Source organism: Daphnia pulicaria, chromosome 10, assembly GCF_021234035.1.
Source record: "Daphnia pulicaria isolate SC F1-1A chromosome 10, SC_F0-13Bv2, whole genome shotgun sequence".
NCBI classification, from domain to species: Eukaryota; Metazoa; Arthropoda; class Branchiopoda; order Diplostraca; family Daphniidae; genus Daphnia; species Daphnia pulicaria.
In genome coordinates this window covers 2,491,796-2,510,014 of record NC_060922.1, presented here as the reverse complement: position 1 = coordinate 2,510,014, position 18,219 = coordinate 2,491,796, and the positions used below count along the sequence as shown (strand labels likewise).

Below are 18,219 nucleotides of genomic sequence, written 5' to 3'. Positions count from 1 at the left end.
AAATTGCTGTTAAAATAATAAAAATATTTCAATGCAATTTAAATTAAAAAAATATGGCGCACAGCTGAACTAAAAATATCTTATGCTACCACTAGATGGTGTTTTAGGAGTTGTTGCCATGTTAAGAGCGTTAGTAGAGAGCTTGAGAAGAGTCGTTTTTCCCCCTCTCATTTGGTTTGATTTGGTCCAACAACGTTTTGATTATCCGATTATGTGCATTAAAGTCTTACAGTTGTAATAACAAGAAGTTGTTAGTCTTTCTATCAATAATTTTTTTTCAATTTCTCCCCGTCAAAATGTCTAAACATTCTAAAGACGAAAGCCATGGTTCTAATCAAGCAAAACGTGCTAGAACCTCTAAAACCGTTTCTCGTTGTTATGATTGCGAACAAGTTTATCAACCAATTTCAAAAGAACACAAGTTTTGTACTAAATGTAGTGCGGATAAACCCATAAACGCTGTTGCTGTAGATCAAAGTAATCTAGGAAACAAAAAATCTCAGCCCAGTCTAAGTCTAAGAAAGCCATCTGTTTGGAAATTGGAACCAATAAAATTGGTACCTAAAAACCAACCTGGCATTCTTTCTGTTCCCAATGGCAGTTTGTTAATTGACCTCGCAGGGATGAATTCACGCTCAGGAAGTGAGTATGCTCATAATTTAAAATAATCACACCATAACATGCATACCAAAAAAATGCATCAATTTGTATTTAATTACTGTCTTTTTCATTTCAGTTCCACATATCAATTTACCGATGGAAACTGCAAAGCGAACACTCACAGAAATCAGAACTAAAGAAGTTGATGCTGTTCAAGTCATAAAAAATATCTCATCTAGCAGCACCACTTTAGGATCTGAAACAACAACAACCTGTGCTATTGGGAAAATTTCCTCAGCAACAGGTACTGGTATTCTGAGGAAATCAACTGACAGTATTCCATTAGCTGTTAGGAAATCAACTGACAGTATTCCGTTAGCTGTTATTGATTTATCTACATCGTCTTGTGATGAATCCAATAATGATGAAGATGAGAATCAAGGTAAACACTTAAACTGGACCTGAAAAAGAAGGTTTTATGTTTGAAATATGTATTTTCATCTGGGTTTTTTATAAATTAGTCATTTGCATGGAAAATGCCATTTCATCCCAGATAGCTAGCTTTAAAAATGAGGCTGGTGATTCTTGCCCTTCTGAATCCCATCAATTAACTCAGTTAAGCAAAACTGGTTAGTGAAAAATGTTTGAAAAGAAATATGAATATAATTTGTTGAAATGATTTAGAATGCCTTAAAAAAGCTGCTACGGACTGGATCTGCAAAGTTAATGTTTAAATTAGATTTGTTTTTAGATTTATGCCGTTCAATGCCACCGTCGAAGTCAAGCGGTTCCGGCGAGAAGCCTAGTACGGAATTGTTGGATAATCCCGAACATTTAACAATCCGAAATGTTCCTCAACATGTTTCAAACCATATGTTAGGTTAGTGAATAGAAGTCTTATCATATCTTTACCTATTTCTATATTTCTTTACATTAGACTTCTCAACTTTGGAGTTGGATGATCTGAGAGTCAAAGAAGTGGAACTAAAAAAGATGTTAATTCCATATCAGTTGGATTATGATGAAATCTCTTCTGTACAAAAAAGGATAACTGAACTAGAATCCAGGCATTCCGCCGAGAAAGAAATGCTATTCGACAAAGAAGGTGTTGTAAAATCCTTCGAATTAAAAGTCGTCCAGTCTCAATGCGTAGTAGAAGCTTTTGCAGAAGAAAGAGATTCGCTGCTCAACCACATAAAAGAAGCCGGTGCTGCTGTAGAACTGGCTCGATCGTCATGCGATTCTACTGAAATGGGAGTCAACGAAATCAAACGAAAATTGGAAGAATCCAAAGATGACGTTGTAAAGAATTACTTACTCACCATCTTGGCGAAAAAAGAAGAAAGAGCAAAGGACGCAGAAGCTAAAGCCAAGTATACCGTTTCCCAACTTGAAGAGGCGGGAAAAGATCTGAAGAAAACAGAAGAGGACCTTAAATCGAAAGAGGCTGTTCATCACGAAATGTTATTGCAAGGGGAAAAGTTGAAATCAGAACTGATGGCATTGCACGATACCTGCAATTCTACTGATAAAGAAGTCAAACGTGCTCATTCACAACTGGAGTCTCTTCTGCAAGGAAATAATTTGGAAAACTTTTGTAAATACTTCGAACTCAAGGAGCAGTTGCTTGAAATACAATGCAAAATTGAATGCTCAGAGCACGAAAGAAAACTGGAAAAGGAAAGGAAAGAATTCCAGCAATCACTTGAAATTAAACTCGTACTGAAAAAGAAGGATCTAGACACGGAAAGAGAAAAAAGAAGTCAGATGTTGTCGCTGTCACCTTGAGTTTTGCTGCTTTCCAGTCGAACTTCGAAATTTTTTTTTTTTTTGTTGGCGCGTTCTTCGGTTGATTTGAATTAAATCATTTTTCGTATTTGGAAATACTTCGTAAACACGGTAACTCTTTTCAGCGTTCATGTTTATCTGAAACCATTTTGTTTGATTCTTAACTGTGTTTTCTCAGGAATAATGTTGAATTGAAATTACAAACGTTTCTCCCTTGGCTTTGGTTGAGTAAATAGTATTTTTATGTATGCACTTTGGCGAGCGCTTGAACTTTAAATGGTGAAATGCTCAACAGGAATTGGCCAGTTTTAACTCGAGTCCCCGAATCAGATCAAGCTATGACGGAACATTTCTCTTCACGTTGGCGCGTAAACATAGATGATTATGGGGTAGTGAAAACGAATTAACCATATGATTTACGATCCAATATTCTTCTACAGAAACGCGTTTTGAGTTGATTTTTAAATCGAAGTGTTCTTCAAACTTAAGAATGTAAGAAGTCGATGACAAAAAAAAAATATTAAGTATTGCACACTGTTTCCGCTACAAATATTTGTTTTCTGATTAAGAATTAATTAATCCGACTTCCGACATATTTAGTTTAGACACAATTGCGAATATGGCCGCTAGATAGCGACTTAAATCCGTAGGAAATTTAATGGTGGAAACGGCGCTAAACCTTCTTATTTTGCTTCAATTTTAGAGATGACCAAGGAAACGAAATCTAAATCTAATCATGTTGAGGGATCATCAACATCAACAAGCAGCAGAAAAATACGAAGTTGTTATGAATGTGAAATCTTTTTTCAGCCTAAAAGCAATACTGAGAAGTGTTGTTCTGATTGTTCCAAAGGTGTTAGACCATATGCAAACCATAAAGTTGATCATATATACCTTGAAAATGTGCAAAATTCATCTGAAGAAGTTTTGAGTAAGTCCTTTGTTGGCTTCAAACAGGATCAGCCTCCATTGAACAAACAATTAAACATTTGCAACAAGAAAACCGAAAGGATTGACAGGTTATTGAATCCAGGTAATAAGTAATGTGAATACTTAAAATTTTCAACCAAAGTGTTTATGTGTACTCTTGTTATTTTGCAACCAGCTAAAATTCGGAAGTTGGAAAATGGAAATGTTAGCTCAAATTCAAAGAAAAATGAGCTACCTGTTAGTCATTATGCCAATAAAACTGCAGCAACGAATATTTTGAGTGTATCATCCAACACCAACATTGAAAAACAGGTCCATCACAAACCCACTTCTAAAATTTCCCCCATCAAAAGGCGAGATATAGGTTTGTACTTTGTAGGCCTACAAATGTTCATGTTCCAATGATTATGATAGTTTATAAAAGATAGGAGTTGACTGCCAGACTAATGCAGCGAAAGTCCCTTTATTTATGTATCCATTCTTAATGAACATTTTCCGAAATTTAGATGTTTCTCAGCAACGACAACAACTGGTGAAATGGAACCCCAGCAGGGTAGTTAACTCGTTAGACGATCCAGCCGTTTCACCAACAATTGATTTTAAACTTGTTCCTTCTCCTTGGAACCCTAAATCAGGTTAGCTAAAATAATAATTAATTAACAGAACAATAAAGTTAATTTTTAAAATTCTAATTTCTATTTTTGTATTTTAGACTGCACACATGTTGAGTTATTAGATGGGCTCAGAGCCGAGGAAAGGGAGTTGGAAAAATTGATAACTTCATATTCATTGGAATTTAATGAAGTCCTCTCTGAACCAAAAAAGTTAAAGATAACTGAGCTGGAAACAAAGTTGCTGATTGAAAAAGAATTATTAGCAAGTAAAGAAGATCTACTGAAGTCGCTTGAACGCCAAGCTAGTCAAACTCAATGCTTGGTCGACGCATACAAAGAAGAAAGAGATTCCTTATCCAACATCGCTAAAGAATTCGTTATCGCCCTAAGTTTGGCTCGTTCCCAGGCCGTTGCTGCAGAAAAGGGCGTCAGCGAAGCCAAACAAAAGTTGAATTCCGCCAACGAAGGAGACTTCAAGAATTATCTGCGCAATACATTAGCTGTGAAGGAAAAAAGGGCTGAAGCTGCTATGAAGGGAAGTGATCTCGCTGTTTCTCAACTAGAAAAGGCTAAAAAAGATTTGCAAGATGCTGAAGAAGACCTTGAAACTAAAAATGCTGTATATCAACAAACTTTAGAAGAAATCGAGAAAGCAAAATCGGAATTGATGGTAGTGCGCTATAACCGTGCTTCTGTTGATCTGGAGCTTAACCTCTACTATTCACAACTGAAATCTCGCACTGAGAACAACGAGAACTACCACAACCTCTTGGAACTAAAAAAAAAAATGCTGGGCATTAAATTTCAAATCGAAAAAGAAGAATTGCTACGTAACCTAGAAATCAAGTACAACCGGATGAGAGAGGAACTGAATTTGGGAAAAGATTTGACCAACCAATTTCTTTAACTAACACGATGAGTATTGCAGATCTCTCGTATAATGTACTATCGGTTTTTCCTTTCAAATAATCGTATTTCAGTTTTGATGTTTTCAACCGGTTATTTTTAGTTAAATTGATCTGTTATCTTTGAAACGCAGAAACATTCCAAAATGTCCGTCCTTGTTTCTCGTATTGTACGTTGCCCGATAAAACAGTTTGGTTTCTCAGTTTAAAAGTTTTGGTCCTTCCTTTAAATATGAAGTTATATAAGCAATGTTAACCCAGAGGGAAGAATTAAATATGACTTCAACTTGCACTTTTAAAAAGAATCATCAGTCGATGTTGTCAAATTTTAGTTTACCGCCCAACAATTTGTGAATTTTCTTCGTATTTCTGTTTCTGAAATTGGTTATCATATTTAAGTAACATGCTTGATTAATAGTATATTTGTATATCCAGAAACATGACCGACACAGTGGACATTCAAGTACATATATTGGACATAGCAGAAAGAGGCATTAATATAGAGAAACTTATAGAAAATAGGAATTGAGGAATAAAAGATATGATTAACTTCCTCCGGGTTTGCACTGAAAGGGGGAATAATAGAACGGGATTTATATTTCCCGCTGGACACTGATAACAATATAGATTCATGTATAAATATATTCGCGATTTAGCTTTTCACGTGTGACAAATATATAGGCTCTTGATTGTTCAGAAGAGTAGACTAGATTTCATTTTAGGGCAGCAAATTAGGGACAAGAGAAGCAGCCAAGAGATATGACGAATTACGACAAACATAAACCTGTTGCTAAGATATCAATTACACTGTTCTATCCATCTTCGACTGTCTAAATAAAATTCTTCGTGCGTTATTACGCGCACGAAGAAAAGGAACTGGAGAAAAATTTCAGGGGTGTTTTGCACTGTTGCCCAAAGACGAAAAAAATCAGCCGACGAAATTTCAAATAAATAGGATGATGCACATAGTAGTTTAAGATCTAGAGAGGAGAAGCGCGCGCTCTGTCCACGATATTATCTTGAAAGTTGCGTTAGCGGCCAATTTTGTCGATCATTTCGGAGTAATCTGGATCCTGGTCCTCCATAAGCAAGACTTTGAGGCAAGCCTTGAAGAAAGGAGTTGTAAAACATTCCGACCTGGATATACATTAAAACACAACTACGATTAATTTTACTGCACGAAGAATTTGAATGCGCTAGAAGAGCGGAGAGAAACACAGAAACAATCACCATCCAATTGTTAACAAACACTTTAAAAGTGGGTTAAAACAAATGCGCAAATCACCAGCCAGTTTTTAAATCTGACAGTTAGTTCAGCAGCTAATACCTTAGTTGTTACCGAGTTAGTTAAGCCACATAGAAACTTATTAATACGGCACCAGTCTTGTTGGGCCTTGAAAACGAGTTGTTGATATTAAAGCGGGATAATAAGCTAGATGCCACGAATAATTTGCCGGTTAAACATATGCCGAAAAGCGAAGATGGACTGGCAAACCAGCTGCTGAAGGATGGCTACCTGCTGCTGGATACCTGGACAGTATGCCCTCTTTTAAATTGGAATCTGGTGAATGATTGAAATTTCCTTCATCACTCTTTGAATGTCTTTTTCATCGTTGATGAGCAAGGCATCTAAGCAGCCCTTGAAATAGTTGGTGGTGAAACAATTCTTCCTAATAACAGAGTTGCAACACACTTGCGTTATAGTTAACATCTTACAGTCGTCACAAATGAATGTGTGTTGAATCTTTGTTCGATAAATGTTGCAAGTTCAATTAAGGACAAGATTAAACGGCGAGAAAAAACAAAAACTAATTTACCTGCACAGTGTGTGAAGCTCGGGTTCGCGATAGAGACTGTAGCAATCCTGGCAAATGCGGTCGAGACGAGCAAAAATGCTTTTGTCGTATAGCCCCTTGCAATTGATATCGAAGAAAGAGCGTTTTGACAAGGAGTGATGACCGCTAGATAAAGCAGACATGGCCGATGTTGGATAATACGGAAGAATGGCAAGCAAAACCACCAATAAAGTGGTTAGGCCCAAAAGAGATCGAATGGAGTAGGAACTGTGTGTTTGGCGTCCGTTCTGCTGCACTGCGGCCATGGTTTTCTTCGTTCTCCTAGAGCTTTTTCGATCTGTGAAAACAAATGATTCAGCTATTTAGAGCGGCTCAAATAGTCGGATGGGGAGTAACAGGAGAAAATTTGCAACCTCTTCCTCCCTTTCTTATGAGTTTGCATCATTCTATTGAAGGACAAATGTACTACCCTCCTTTAGGGAAAGAGGAAAAGGCTAGTAACTATGGGGGAGGATATGTTCTCGATCAAATTTGTGTATACATAGCTATTTTAAAAACAGGATTAAATTGAGTTTCCACTTTTCTCTGAGTGGCCAACTGATTTCGGCTTGTGCGATGCTAATTTAATTTTTTTAGAGTTACACAAATTCCATGGAGAAGTATGTAGTTAGGGGGTACTTTCAAATTGGAGAAAACGCGGTGCAACGGAACCGGAACAGAACACAACGAATGAACTAAACCAATTAGGGGAATACTGAAAAGGGGGTGTTACATATATATTACATATTATTACTTTACCCCCTTTATTTTCTATTTTTTCCCTCGTTTTGTTTGATTTCTCTTCCCTTGGACATCTAGCGGTGGAAATGAGATACTATAAATAGCATATGGTTTGATACATGCACGGATTCTTGGGAGTCCTTGATCTTTTTTCACATCTTTCGTGTTTTTTGACCGATGACATCATCGGGGACGATCACGCAGCAGGGAAATATTATATGAATTTATAGAAGTCCCTTCTTTTAGTTTAATTGTATTCCGTTACGCCACGTTGTCGCCAGTGACAACCTTCAAAAATTCTCGTCTCGTCACTCGTCAGTCATCATCTCTCCCACCTAACCAACAAGTTGTGCACGATCAACTAGTTTAGGGATCGTTAATCGGTTCGATATTCACTAAATGGACACCTCAATTTGGAGTAAGTTAAATCCTCTATTTGATTATATTTTCTTCTCTGTTTAACTATGGTCTGAGACAGTTATTCTACTCTGGGGTAATACTAGTGACTACTGAAATCGTTTGTGAACGAAAATTGTGGTTGAGAAATGTAGCAAAAAGTAATCTTAGTTGAAAATGTAGTTATATTATTTCCCAATTGTTAAATTCTTGTCAGTTCTTGTCAGAGAAAAGCCAGAAAAGCTCATCAATTGACGATTAGATCAGAACACGAATACGTATTCCAAAAGTCCAGCAATCAATAGGAAAATTGTGACTCGCGTCACTCGGTATTGGCGCCAGATTGGTACGTGCCACTATTACATATTTAACTAGAAAAATTTAACTGTAGACTAAGCCACCCAAAAGGCGCTTCCGGTTGCATCAATTTTCTTATTTGCAGAATTTTCTATTTACCTTTGTTAATTTCGCAAATCCTTCGCTTACACGTGGGATTTCTTTTTCTACTCGAAAGGGAACTGACACTCTTTGTTGTTCAAAGTAAAGGAAGTATTTTAAAACTGTAAGAATACTGAGTTATCACGAGCATAACCTCCACTTTTTATACTAGGCGTGCGTAGGTGAGTCACGTGATTGTGCCCCCCGGTGATCCCATGGATTACAGCCCTTTCTTACCTGGTTATTCCCATTCACCATGTTATTTTCAGTAGAGAAAAATCCTCCTCATATTTTTCCGCCTCCTTCTTGCTTTCTCTTTGCTCATCTCGAGCTTAAAACATTTTGTTGTTGTCATAAGTCACGTTTTGATGGCGTTTGTATATGTCGCAACAGGTTTTTTATCAATTAAAATGGCTCTTTAGATAGCTAATAGATAACTGCTAAAACAATAACATTGGGTGTTTAACATTCCAAATCTGCATTGGGGTTGAATCTGATCAGACAGAGCCCAGGCCAGTAATTATAGCAGACTCGAATTTCTATATGTGGCAAAGTAGAATAAAGGGCGATGGCTCTAGTTTAATCTGACGGTACCCACATAGCGAGACTTACCCTAGTCTTTATTCTCAATCCTCGGCCCTTATCAAAATTCTGAATATTTAAAACCATATAGTCTCCCGCTTTCGATTTCCTGCTGCGAATGTGTCATATTCACGTTTAAATAGGTGACAAAGTAACTGTTCTTATTCATATTGCCTTGTATAGTTGCTAATACTAAATCACCCGCCTCGGATTTGCTGCTAGATCGGCCTCATTTCTAGATATTATAATGTGTCTAGCTGATAAGCCTTTGGGTTAGTTTGATTTCACAGAAAAAAAAAAAGAGGACGTAACAAATCAAAATTCAGAAAACCGATTTTTTGTTTGTTTTGTTACACGACTTCTTGAAATACTATGTTAGTTAATATTATACGGCTTTAATGAAACCTGTTAGATAAGTTAACGAGAGACACCCTTATTATTTTCTGGCCTTTACCAGAAGAAAGCGACTTCCGAAATGCATTGTCATACCCAAAAATCGTTGGTCATCAAACTATTCGAGGAAACTGAAATTGCTTCAAGCATTACGTGATCTTCATCTTGGGAATCCTGTGGATACGTAAATGGAAAACGTGTTGGCGTGCTGACGCAAGTTAAAAGAATCTTTAAGTTCCTCTATTGTTTTGGGGCGGAATTCCCAGGCGTCCTCTGTCAAGTTACAAAACCCATTGTTGCGCAACAAGTAAAGAGTATTATTTTGTATTTCCCACACGACACTGGACTTATTTTATAGATAGACCGAGGGTCATAGAATATCAAAAGGCGTTACAATCTCCGTACAATCAACACTAATGGCAAAAATGAACGCCATGATTATTTCCGTGACCAAATTATCGTTTCAAATATTATCGAATTTTAAATAGGAAAAATAGCATAAATGTGATCTAGAGAGTAGAGTAAATTTAGAGTAAAATTCAAGTTGAGTATTCGAACGAAGCAAAATGCTATGTGAAAGTTTTCTCTCAAATGTATCAAGGTTTAATTTTTACCGAAATTGAAATGTGCAAGAAAAAATTCCACTACAGAGAACAGGAATGAGATGGAGTAACTACGACGAACAACTGACATTACTAACATGCCATTTTTACGTGCAAAATATGAAGAGAACTCTTTTTGTAGAAATTCAAAATGACATTTCAAGTAAAACTGTAAAATTTTGCCACAACATTACCATCTACTCTGCTATACCATAAGCTTACAGAAAATGACATATACATTTCTTTATTTACCAGATGAGGAAAGGAAGTGAGTAGATCGCACGAGGTTCCCGTACCGGATGATGTAGGCGCACACTCTGATACTCTTCGGATGCTGGAGGACTTTATATAGTGACGAAGGGACTGACGAGTTGCTATGGTGTACGAGGAGTAGCTACAAGCAGACTCAATTGGTGAAATCATCTTTGTAAACGACCAGTATGTGCCATAGATTCAAATAGCTGGGTGAATTCTATAGCTGATTCGTCTTCTTTGGAGAAATGGAGTAGAATAATTCGCGTTGTTTCTAACGGCAGCAGCGATCTTAAGCTTAAATTGCAAGTAACCACCTACTTAAATTTCCTTCTTCTATCCTCTATTGATTTTCAGTCGCCCAATGCACGCATTCAGATTCATACAATTCACCGACTAATACTTCACCGACTAACACCTTTTTAATTTATTTACGCTCAGGAAACTAGTTTTAGCATCCTAATACAGAGGAAGAAAGTGAATGTGCCAACATAATTTGAAGCTGTTAAGTTAAACAACGTCAAAGTTTATGAAGTCTGGGATTGTGTCGCCAGGGATTGATCGGATCGACAGGTGGGTGTGTAACTAACTATTATCGCCTTAAACCTTAAATATGTACCAACTGCTAAAAAATAATTCTTTTTTGTTACACTGGCGTGCATTCTCCACCGGAAGCTGTTGCACTGACAATTTAATTCGAACGACTAGCACTTAACCATTTAAATTTGTAATTTATCTTTTCTTAGGAAACTAATTTTAGCATCCAAACATTGAGGAAAATGTGCCTAAATAATTATAAACTGCGTTTAGTAAAACCACATCGAAATTCGTCTGAGAATTACGAACTAGCGGATCAAACAGGTTGGTGTGTAATCAGCTGTTATGATCACCTTTTCGTTTTACATTATGAACAAACTTCCAACAATAGGTTTTTTTCTGAAGCTACATTGGCAAACACATTGGCAAACGTTCTTCACCGGAAGCTGTTGCGCTGACATTTTAGGCCTTGGAAACGAAAAAGGTTAGATGATTTCTATTGCGTTAGATTCGTTTCGATAGAAAAAGCCCACGACTTTCACAAGATCTATTGCCTTTATTGGGTGGTCTAACATAACTTGCGCTGCGTATCCAACAAGGGAGACTTAATTAACTTCTCGGCGTGTGATCGAGTAATGCAGGAACAGCATGTGGACGAATATTGGTGCTGTTTTTTTTTTTATTATTGTGTTATTTTACCCGGCAATATTGCTAGATACTGAATTCAATGAAGTCCACTCTATCATATCATTGGGTGAAAAAGTGGGTAGAATGTGATCTCCTTGATTGGTGTATACTACCACGCTTTTAACAGCGAATTAAATATATTTTTCTGGGGCATCTATTTCATTTGGCTATTGCTTTATTGCCGGAGGTATCAGCTCACTGCTGCTTGTTGTTAAGGCTATACGTTTACTGAATCGGCACCCTTGAGCTAAACTAACAGTGTAAATCAACTTGACTAAAGAACTCTCAAACATGTAACCAACTTTAGCGCCAATCGAGTCCTTCACTGAAAAATAAGTTTCTTTCAACACGGGAGCTGTGCCTCGATCAGTCTTGATTGGCTTCATTGTAGTTGCGCAGCGTGGCGAAAGCCAATACCCAGTATATCTCCATCTCTTCCTATTTATATTTATATTCCTATTTATATTTATATTCTTGCCATCTAGTAATTCGTTCTGTCGAGAACTCGAGACCTTTTCATCTATAATTTTTCGGCCGCTTTTAGCAATGCCTTGAATTTTCAATGAATGTATGATTATTTAAAATTGATCTAAGGACTCTCAATTTGAAAAAAAAAAGCATCGATTCGGGATTTTGATTACAACTCGTTAAAAAGTTAAAGATAGATGGCTCTACTTTTCTCCCATATGCAGACGAGGCTTTACTGTCTGATGCAGACGAGTAATTTAGTGCACGTGTGTTGATGCAAGTTGCTTCAATAACAAAAAGTTAGACATCGTGAAAGCGAAAGGTAATGGTTTTGAAGTAAAGCATAAATAGAACGTCAATAAGGTGGGGCCATTGATGTACGCAATGTCTGCTCATAACTGTTACCGTTTGAAATCTGATTGCAGTTTCGATTGACACGTATCATTTATTTTACTTTTGTGATTACGGCAGACTTGCGCTGTTGGTTGCTTGGTTATTATTTGTATCTCCTTCTATCCTGTGTTGTACTGACTAGCTCCTTGTTAATAACAATATTCTTTTTGCACAGAAAATGACAGACCCCAAAGCTCATATGACAGATGAAGAGAAGCATCAGTTAGCCTTGAAGCTTGATGAAGATTTAGAAGAATTTATAAATTCCCGTAAAAATACTCCTTACTCTGAAGGATGGAACGAGGAGACCTGGGAACAAGTATGCTTTTGAATCAGTTTATTTACTCAAACAAATTGACTAATATCCCCAATGTCACTAGGAAATGGAGCAGCATCCATTTTTCATGAAGAAACTTCCAGAAGAGGGAGAACCTTTACCACCTCTCCTTGAAGCTTTTCAACAGCTAAAGTATGACCCAGAAGAAAATACTACTGAAGGTAATCATAATTTAAGTGTTGGTAATTGATTTGGCATTCACAATTTTTCTGAACTAATTTGCAGACTTAGCTTTGTCCTACAAAGATGATGGCAATTTCAACTTCAAACTGAAAAAATATCGCTTTGCTATCGCGAATTATACTGAAGGTCTTAAACAGAAGTGTGGAAACGTGGAAATTGATGCAACCTTGTATCTAAATAGAGCTGCTTGCCAATTTCATCTAGGCAACTACAGGTTGGATATTAACCTGCTTTTTAAAATTTCAATCGGCTAAAATAAGATTTCATGCCCAAGGTCGTCCTTGAATGACAGCCTGCAAGCTGCAAAATTAAAACCTGATTACACAAAGGCCGTCGTACGAGCTGCCCAATGTTGCTTAAAATTAAAACGGTACGCTGACGGCCAGAAATGGTGCGACTATGGAATAAGACTAAAAAACACCGATCCCTCGCTTGTGAAATTGCGAACTGAGCTCGTGCAGGGTCAAGTATGTAATGAAAGCCACTCGTTCAGTCAAATAGATGTGTCAACTAATCGAATTCTTTAATTACTAGAAACTTGAGGAAAGAAACAAGAGGAAAGAAGAGATAGCAGAAAGAAAAGAAGAAGCTTTAATTAACGAGCTAGTTACCGCCCTACGTGTTCGTGGAATCAACACTGGCATAAAGAGGAAAAAGGATAGTGAACGCGCAATGTTGGACTTGTCAAGCATTGAACCATGCCATCCTGCTGCGTATGTGTCACGAAAATTTATTGCATCAGCATTATTCTATAATGTAAACAATTTTTGTCTGACGTAGGATTGGGAAACGTGTTCACCTTGTCGACGGCTGTTTAGTTTGGCCAGTCCTTTTTTTGTATCCAGAGTATGGGGAAACCGACTTCGTTCAGGAATTCCACGAAGACACATGGTCGCTATTGATTTTTATCTCTCAGTTTAAATGAAATGCTAACTTTATTTTTTTCCTCTCTGTGGTGTAGCTTTATGGACCATCTGCAATTGATGTTTGAGGAATTACCACTTTGGGATCTGGAGAAAAAATACAATCCAGCTTCAATCCGGATGTATTATGAACACAGAGATAGCGGGAAACTTCATGTTGTTGATCCGAATTGTTCATTGAAGACTGTGCTGTCCCAAAAAACGTAATATTTTCATTCTTAAAGTATGTATTCTGATCACTTATGACTTAATTTTTCTTTAAAGGTATGTTGTTCAAGGGGGCACTCCTGGTTTTATTTGTTTGGTCGAAGGAAGCCCATTCCAGAAAGATTTTTTGAAAAGGTACAATAGTTGATATTTCGAGCGGATTTGTAATGACGAGAAAGATATACAAATTACATCAAATTGTTTATAAAATTTCAAGGAAGTAATCGATTTGTCTGTTCCGAGTACTCGGTACCATCAAGTCCTCGGCATTGTAGCGAGAACTCTCTTACAATGTCTTGCAGTCTTCTCTTGTTAGATTTTTCCCTGGGATAGGATAACAAACATGTTAATTAATGCACAAATGAACGCTAAAAGTTAGCAGAAAACTTTTATACTTAAGGATAGACCGGCAAAAATTTTCCTTTTGGATTTGGTTGACAAGGGTCGATGGAAAACGTTCACGACCAAGCGATGCACTCATCCACCGACAAAGACTGTCGAAGTATTTCTTGTTAAGGGCCAAAATAACATCGGCCGTGTGCTCCACAAGAGCTCGAGGAGATTCCCCTCCTGGAGTAAAATGTACGACATGTTAGAATGATCCAAACACCAAAGAAATATTTGTTTAACTTACCTATGCAGCTCAAAAGTTGGGTAACCAGTAGTAGGCCTTGATTTTGCACGACAGATACCAACTCGGGATTCTCTCTGCTTTGCGTAATGAAATGGACCAGAAATTGAGTAGATGCTTTGAGGACTGGTGATTCTGGTCTCGTCAAACCGGCGATACCACAATAAAAAAGTGATGGCAAAGGGTAAGACGAACCAATCAATAGTTTGGGATTCTTCCGAATGATTTGAGTTAGTAGACCGAGAAAACTACCCAAGACCTCATTGTTATCAGCGAGGCGGGCAACATCAATCGATGGAACTCCATCAAGTGTCAATGTGTTGCAGTCCACTCCGCAAACTTGCAACGTAGTTCCTATGATCTCCGAGAGAAAGGCACTAATAAGCTGCTGAGCGTCGTTCGAGGTCTGGCTAAAAATCAAAATGATCATTTTGGCCACGTCCAATGTAGCTGCTTGCGGTGATAACCGGTGACATTGGACAATCACAGCTGCCAATTCTGGCAAAAAAGATAATGATTCTTCCATTAACGTCGAGACGGTATGTTTGACAACCAAGCAGATGGACTGAAAATTAAAAAAAGTAATTTTAAAAAATAAAGTATTAAATCGTGAGCATTACTATTATTAATATTCAGCTTAAGCAGTTTATACCTCCGAAATCTGTTCATCGGAACCCCAGTGATCAACAACACCTTTCAAAAAAGGTAGCAACTGTTGTGCAATCAATAGGACGGGCTGTTGCTGGATTGCTAAAACCTGTCGAGTAGTGGATTCGTCAGCTTCAGAATCATCTCCACTAGAGATTCTCAAATCAAGAGTAGTGCATAAGGTGGCAATCCTGAAATAGACATAAAATATTTCAAATTTGGCATGAAAAAAAAAGGAAAAACATACAAGTAATAAAGTAAGTAACATTGCAAGTAATTAATACATTTTAAGCCGAGTAATAAGAACAATTTTTGTAGTGGCGTTCGGTTCACGGGTAGTGCATAGAGCTCGTAACTCCTCCACACACGGACCTACTACACGATTCAAACTGGCCACTATCATATCCAGAGGAAGAATCGATAACACTTTTCCTAAAATATACATCAAACGAATCTAAAGAAAAACAACAAGTCAGTCACATCACGTATGTTTCATAAGAAAAATGTCTAAATTGCATATACTACCTTTTCACTATCTTTGAGATCATCGAGGTGCAGTGCTTGTTCAGCACCTTGCAATAATGCTTCGGCATACGGCCGAATACCAATTTGACAATCTCGCGTAATGTCCTACAGAGAGATATTCGATAACACTACGTTCCTCAGAGAAATCAAAAGTAACATTCAAATGCGCAAATTACCTTAAGGGCTAAAGTTGCTGCCGGGGCAGCGTCGGGGTTATTAAGCCCAAAAAGAAGAATAGGTAGTACGTGGCCCAAGTAGGTGGGGTGTGCACTCAACCATTCAGCGTAAGCACCTAGGGTCTCAAGGGCCGTGTTAACGACGTAGCGATGACCGGAACCGTATGGAATACTGCCGAACAAACTCAGTATCTGAGGTACGAGCAGATCTGCTTCCGCTTCAACATTCTCAGCGACCGCCTGTTAGTTCAGGGACATGTTTAGGTATATTATGTTCACTGGCCTGGTGTAAAATAATAAGGATCTTACTTTTAAAGCATGCAGACATGCCTCCAATGGAGGCCACTCATTGGGATTCTGATTACATTGAGACACGGTTGAGGCCAGGTGAGAGGCCAAACGTTCCATCATTGCAGATCTCAAAAACTTGTAGCAATAAGCTAGCGTATCAGCAATATCCTAGCATTTACCAACATGTAATGAGATGATTAAATTTTAATGGACGAACTAATTGAATAGAATACCTGTCGATAACACCGAAAAGTTTCCTTATCGTCAGGGGTCCAATCCGACTGATCAATTGCTATCATTGATTTGGTCATCAAAATATCGACCAGCGTCAAGTACGCGGGACCAAATAGTGACTGATAGATTTTGTGTTTGTCAACAGGTGAAGTACAAATATCGTCTTGAAGAATGTACCTGATGGAAAAAAAAAAAAAAAAATTATCAGGCAATCAACGAATAATAATTTTTAAAAAAGGAGCCAATTACCAGAAACTAAAAGCCAAGTGACTGCAGTTCTCGTCTAGCGGATATCGACCAGGAGTTCCGGTGCTCTCCAACATGATTTGTATCAGTTGAAGAACATTCTCCTTCTTTAATCCGTCTTCTAGAACTGCATCCAACAGAAGGCGAGAGTGGCTCTCGCCAAAAGCCGCAAGCGTAGCATAGATGTGAGCTGCACCCTCCAAATCTCCTTCACGTCTAAGAAATTCACAGACATTTTTTTTTTAGTAATGCAGATATAAATGCTAGACGTAATGAAAAATACCTCAACAGCTGAATATGGTCTTGAAGCGAGAGCAGCTGGTTCAGCATGTCCATGAGCAAAATTGGATAACGGTGAGTTTCAGGGTGATTCAGTAGATGAGTTAATGCTTCCAGTGATGTTTCTGTCATATTGGGATTACGGGCCGCTGCCAATAAAGGTTCTACCAAATGGAGGCTTTCGTCTAAGCCGACTCCAACTCCATGTTGAATCCACGACGAAAAACACTTAATGCCGGATTGAGAAGTTGATTCGTCATCTGAAGAAACTGGTGTTTCACGATGAATTCCACGGCAAATCACTTCACGTAAAATTGGCAGTACTGTGAGGGGAAAAGCTAAGCAACTTAAACTGTTGTTTTATCTTTAAGTTTTAACACATTTATACCATCTTTAACTGCTTTAAGTAGTTCTCCTCTGATAGCAATTTTTCTTTCATGTGCTAATCTCATACTTTGAAACTGATTCAACAAATAGATTAATATTTTAAAAATGAATATGTATAGAAAATAAATTAAAAATGAAACCTCTTCTGGAAGAACAGTCAATATCTCTAACAATAGATTTACATGTTGTGGTTTTAGTTGGCTACCTCCACTGGCACGTTGCAATATTGATATGAAATCGCTCAAAGGACTAGTCCATTGATCAGGAATAGAGTGCAAAATCATGGATGACAGCTTTTTAAAAAGAACCATCATAAGTAAAACTCTGTTAAATACTTTGAGATTCTTTGTTTCACTTACTGCAAGGCATAATCTAGTTAGTACAATTTTGGGTCCATTTGCATAAAACATAACAGCATCGATTAGTTTTTCTCTGAAAGCTGCATAATCGTCAGCTGGAATTTCTTGCCAAAATCTAGAGATTTTTATCTGCAATGAGCTAGCTCCAAAGTACTGCACCTCCACTGGCTATTAGAGATGTAACATATAAAATTTAGAAAAAACAATGACAAGCTTAAATTATATTTTTTATTATTTTTACTTTTGACTGATCAAGAAGTTGCCATCCGAATATCCATGCTTGAGCCGATGACTGGGCAGCAGTCAACCACAAGTTAAGATGAGACTGTGTGGCCGAATTTTGATAAAAATGACTAACGGCTTTCTCTAAATTTTCGACAGTTAACTCCATGATGAGATATTTCTTCAGAGTGTGTTGATTTTTCCGTTTTTGCTGTATTATTAAAAAAATTCAGAACAATTTCACCATGATTTTACCACCACATTGCAGCAGACGAATTTCAAATAAAAAAGCTTGATAGCTGACACCAGATGGCGCCACATTCGAAACATCGGATTTTTCCCGCAAAAAAGGTATTTATTTAAATGTTGGCAACCGCTTGTTAAAAAAAATAATACATATTACAAATAGA

The 18,219-nt window shown here is 37.5% G+C and overlaps 5 protein-coding genes across 15 annotated transcripts; 3 read left to right on the top strand and 2 right to left on the bottom strand.

Moving 5' to 3' along the window:
* Window positions 1–122: 122 nt before the first annotated feature.
* LOC124314064 (ankyrin repeat domain-containing protein 26-like) lies at window positions 123–2,605 on the top strand. Of its 5 annotated transcripts, none has more exons than XR_006911067.1 (6): window positions 123–642; window positions 737–1,042; window positions 1,122–1,229; window positions 1,352–1,480; window positions 1,538–2,499; window positions 2,567–2,605. XR_006911067.1 is itself a non-coding variant. In XM_046779070.1 (6 exons), the coding sequence occupies exons 1-6, from the start codon at window positions 297–299 to the stop codon at window positions 2,386–2,388; spliced, it is 1,707 nt and encodes a 568-aa protein (XP_046635026.1). In that variant the 5' UTR covers window positions 123–296; the 3' UTR covers window positions 2,389–2,605. The 5 variants fall into 5 exon arrangements, 4 of the variants coding, with proteins under 4 accessions (XP_046635026.1, XP_046635025.1, XP_046635028.1 ...); XM_046779070.1 differs by having other exon boundaries at window positions 737–942; window positions 976–1,042; window positions 1,538–2,605; XM_046779069.1 differs by having other exon boundaries at window positions 1,538–2,605.
* A 407-nt stretch (window positions 2,606–3,012) lies between these two features.
* LOC124314104 lies at window positions 3,013–5,040 on the top strand. 2 transcript variants are annotated; one of them, XM_046779144.1, is made up of 5 exons: window positions 3,013–3,169; window positions 3,242–3,421; window positions 3,494–3,682; window positions 3,825–3,953; window positions 4,031–5,040. In XM_046779144.1, the coding sequence occupies exons 1-5, from the start codon at window positions 3,094–3,096 to the stop codon at window positions 4,837–4,839; spliced, it is 1,383 nt and encodes a 460-aa protein (XP_046635100.1). In that variant the 5' UTR covers window positions 3,013–3,093; the 3' UTR covers window positions 4,840–5,040. The 2 variants fall into 2 exon arrangements, with proteins under 2 accessions (XP_046635100.1, XP_046635099.1); XM_046779143.1 differs by having other exon boundaries at window positions 3,014–3,421.
* Window positions 5,041–5,243: 203 nt separating this feature from the next.
* LOC124314289 (crustacean hyperglycemic hormone-like) lies at window positions 5,244–10,149 on the bottom strand. The gene is made up of 3 exons (XM_046779457.1): window positions 10,077–10,149; window positions 6,655–6,970; window positions 5,244–5,974 (listed from the first exon to the last, which is right to left on the bottom strand). Exons 2-3 carry the CDS (start codon window positions 6,936–6,938, stop codon window positions 5,869–5,871), a joined length of 390 nt encoding a protein of 129 aa, XP_046635413.1. The 5' UTR covers window positions 6,939–6,970; window positions 10,077–10,149; the 3' UTR covers window positions 5,244–5,868.
* A 2-nt stretch (window positions 10,150–10,151) lies between these two features.
* LOC124314146 (tetratricopeptide repeat protein 4-like) lies at window positions 10,152–14,135 on the top strand. Of its 6 annotated transcripts, none has more exons than XM_046779219.1 (13): window positions 10,152–10,237; window positions 10,303–10,385; window positions 10,518–10,649; window positions 10,823–10,937; window positions 11,005–11,097; window positions 12,337–12,480; window positions 12,542–12,659; window positions 12,724–12,895; window positions 12,956–13,148; window positions 13,216–13,394; window positions 13,462–13,572; window positions 13,643–13,807; window positions 13,869–14,035. In XM_046779219.1, the coding sequence occupies exons 6-13, from the start codon at window positions 12,340–12,342 to the stop codon at window positions 13,957–13,959; spliced, it is 1,170 nt and encodes a 389-aa protein (XP_046635175.1). In that variant the 5' UTR covers window positions 10,152–10,237; window positions 10,303–10,385; window positions 10,518–10,649; window positions 10,823–10,937; window positions 11,005–11,097; window positions 12,337–12,339; the 3' UTR covers window positions 13,960–14,035. The 6 variants fall into 6 exon arrangements, with proteins under 6 accessions (XP_046635175.1, XP_046635176.1, XP_046635178.1 ...); XM_046779220.1 differs by having other exon boundaries at window positions 10,171–10,262; window positions 10,323–10,385; XM_046779222.1 differs by having other exon boundaries at window positions 10,224–10,385; window positions 13,869–13,946; window positions 14,029–14,135.
* LOC124313985 (importin-13-like) lies at window positions 13,956–18,107 on the bottom strand. The gene is made up of 15 exons (XM_046778911.1): window positions 17,829–18,107; window positions 17,588–17,755; window positions 17,369–17,521; window positions 17,230–17,302; window positions 16,846–17,164; window positions 16,566–16,778; window positions 16,316–16,493; window positions 16,101–16,250; window positions 15,792–16,031; window positions 15,616–15,720; window positions 15,375–15,544; window positions 15,095–15,281; window positions 14,446–15,007; window positions 14,207–14,381; window positions 13,956–14,135 (listed from the first exon to the last, which is right to left on the bottom strand). Exons 1-15 carry the CDS (start codon window positions 17,976–17,978, stop codon window positions 14,024–14,026), a joined length of 2,955 nt encoding a protein of 984 aa, XP_046634867.1. The 5' UTR covers window positions 17,979–18,107; the 3' UTR covers window positions 13,956–14,023.
* Between the last annotated feature and the right edge of the window lie 112 nt (window positions 18,108–18,219).

Bases quoted from the DNA above. Each gene is read 5' to 3' on its own strand.
- LOC124314064 (XM_046779069.1), top strand. From the start codon at position 297: ATGTCTAAACATTCTAAAGACGAAAGCCATGGTTCTAATCAAGCAAAA. The intron at 643-736 runs GTGAGTATGCTC...TTTTCATTTCAG, and splicing joins GATGAATTCACGCTCAGGAA to TTCCACATATCAATTTACCG. The intron at 1,230-1,351 runs GTTAGTGAAAAA...ATTTGTTTTTAG, and splicing joins AACTCAGTTAAGCAAAACTG to ATTTATGCCGTTCAATGCCA.
- LOC124314104 (XM_046779143.1), top strand. From the start codon at position 3,094: ATGACCAAGGAAACGAAATCTAAATCTAATCATGTTGAGGGATCATCA. The intron at 3,683-3,824 runs GTTTGTACTTTG...TCCGAAATTTAG, and splicing joins CATCAAAAGGCGAGATATAG to ATGTTTCTCAGCAACGACAA. The intron at 3,954-4,030 runs GTTAGCTAAAAT...TTTGTATTTTAG, and splicing joins TCCTTGGAACCCTAAATCAG to ACTGCACACATGTTGAGTTA.
- LOC124314289 (XM_046779457.1), bottom strand. From the start codon at position 6,938: ATGGCCGCAGTGCAGCAGAACGGACGCCAAACACACAGTTCCTACTCC. The intron at 5,975-6,654 runs GTAAATTAGTTT...ATGTATATCCAG, and splicing joins GAGCTTCACACACTGTGCAG to GTCGGAATGTTTTACAACTC.
- LOC124314146 (XM_046779219.1), top strand. From the start codon at position 12,340: ATGACAGACCCCAAAGCTCATATGACAGATGAAGAGAAGCATCAGTTA. The intron at 12,481-12,541 runs GTATGCTTTTGA...CAATGTCACTAG, and splicing joins ACGAGGAGACCTGGGAACAA to GAAATGGAGCAGCATCCATT. The intron at 13,808-13,868 runs GTAATATTTTCA...TTTTCTTTAAAG, and splicing joins ACTGTGCTGTCCCAAAAAAC to GTATGTTGTTCAAGGGGGCA.
- LOC124313985 (XM_046778911.1), bottom strand. From the start codon at position 17,978: ATGGAGTTAACTGTCGAAAATTTAGAGAAAGCCGTTAGTCATTTTTAT. The intron at 16,494-16,565 runs GTAATTGGCTCC...TTTTTCCATCAG, and splicing joins CACTTGGCTTTTAGTTTCTG to GTACATTCTTCAAGACGATA. The intron at 16,032-16,100 runs GTAAGATCCTTA...CTGAACTAACAG, and splicing joins CATGTCTGCATGCTTTAAAA to GCGGTCGCTGAGAATGTTGA.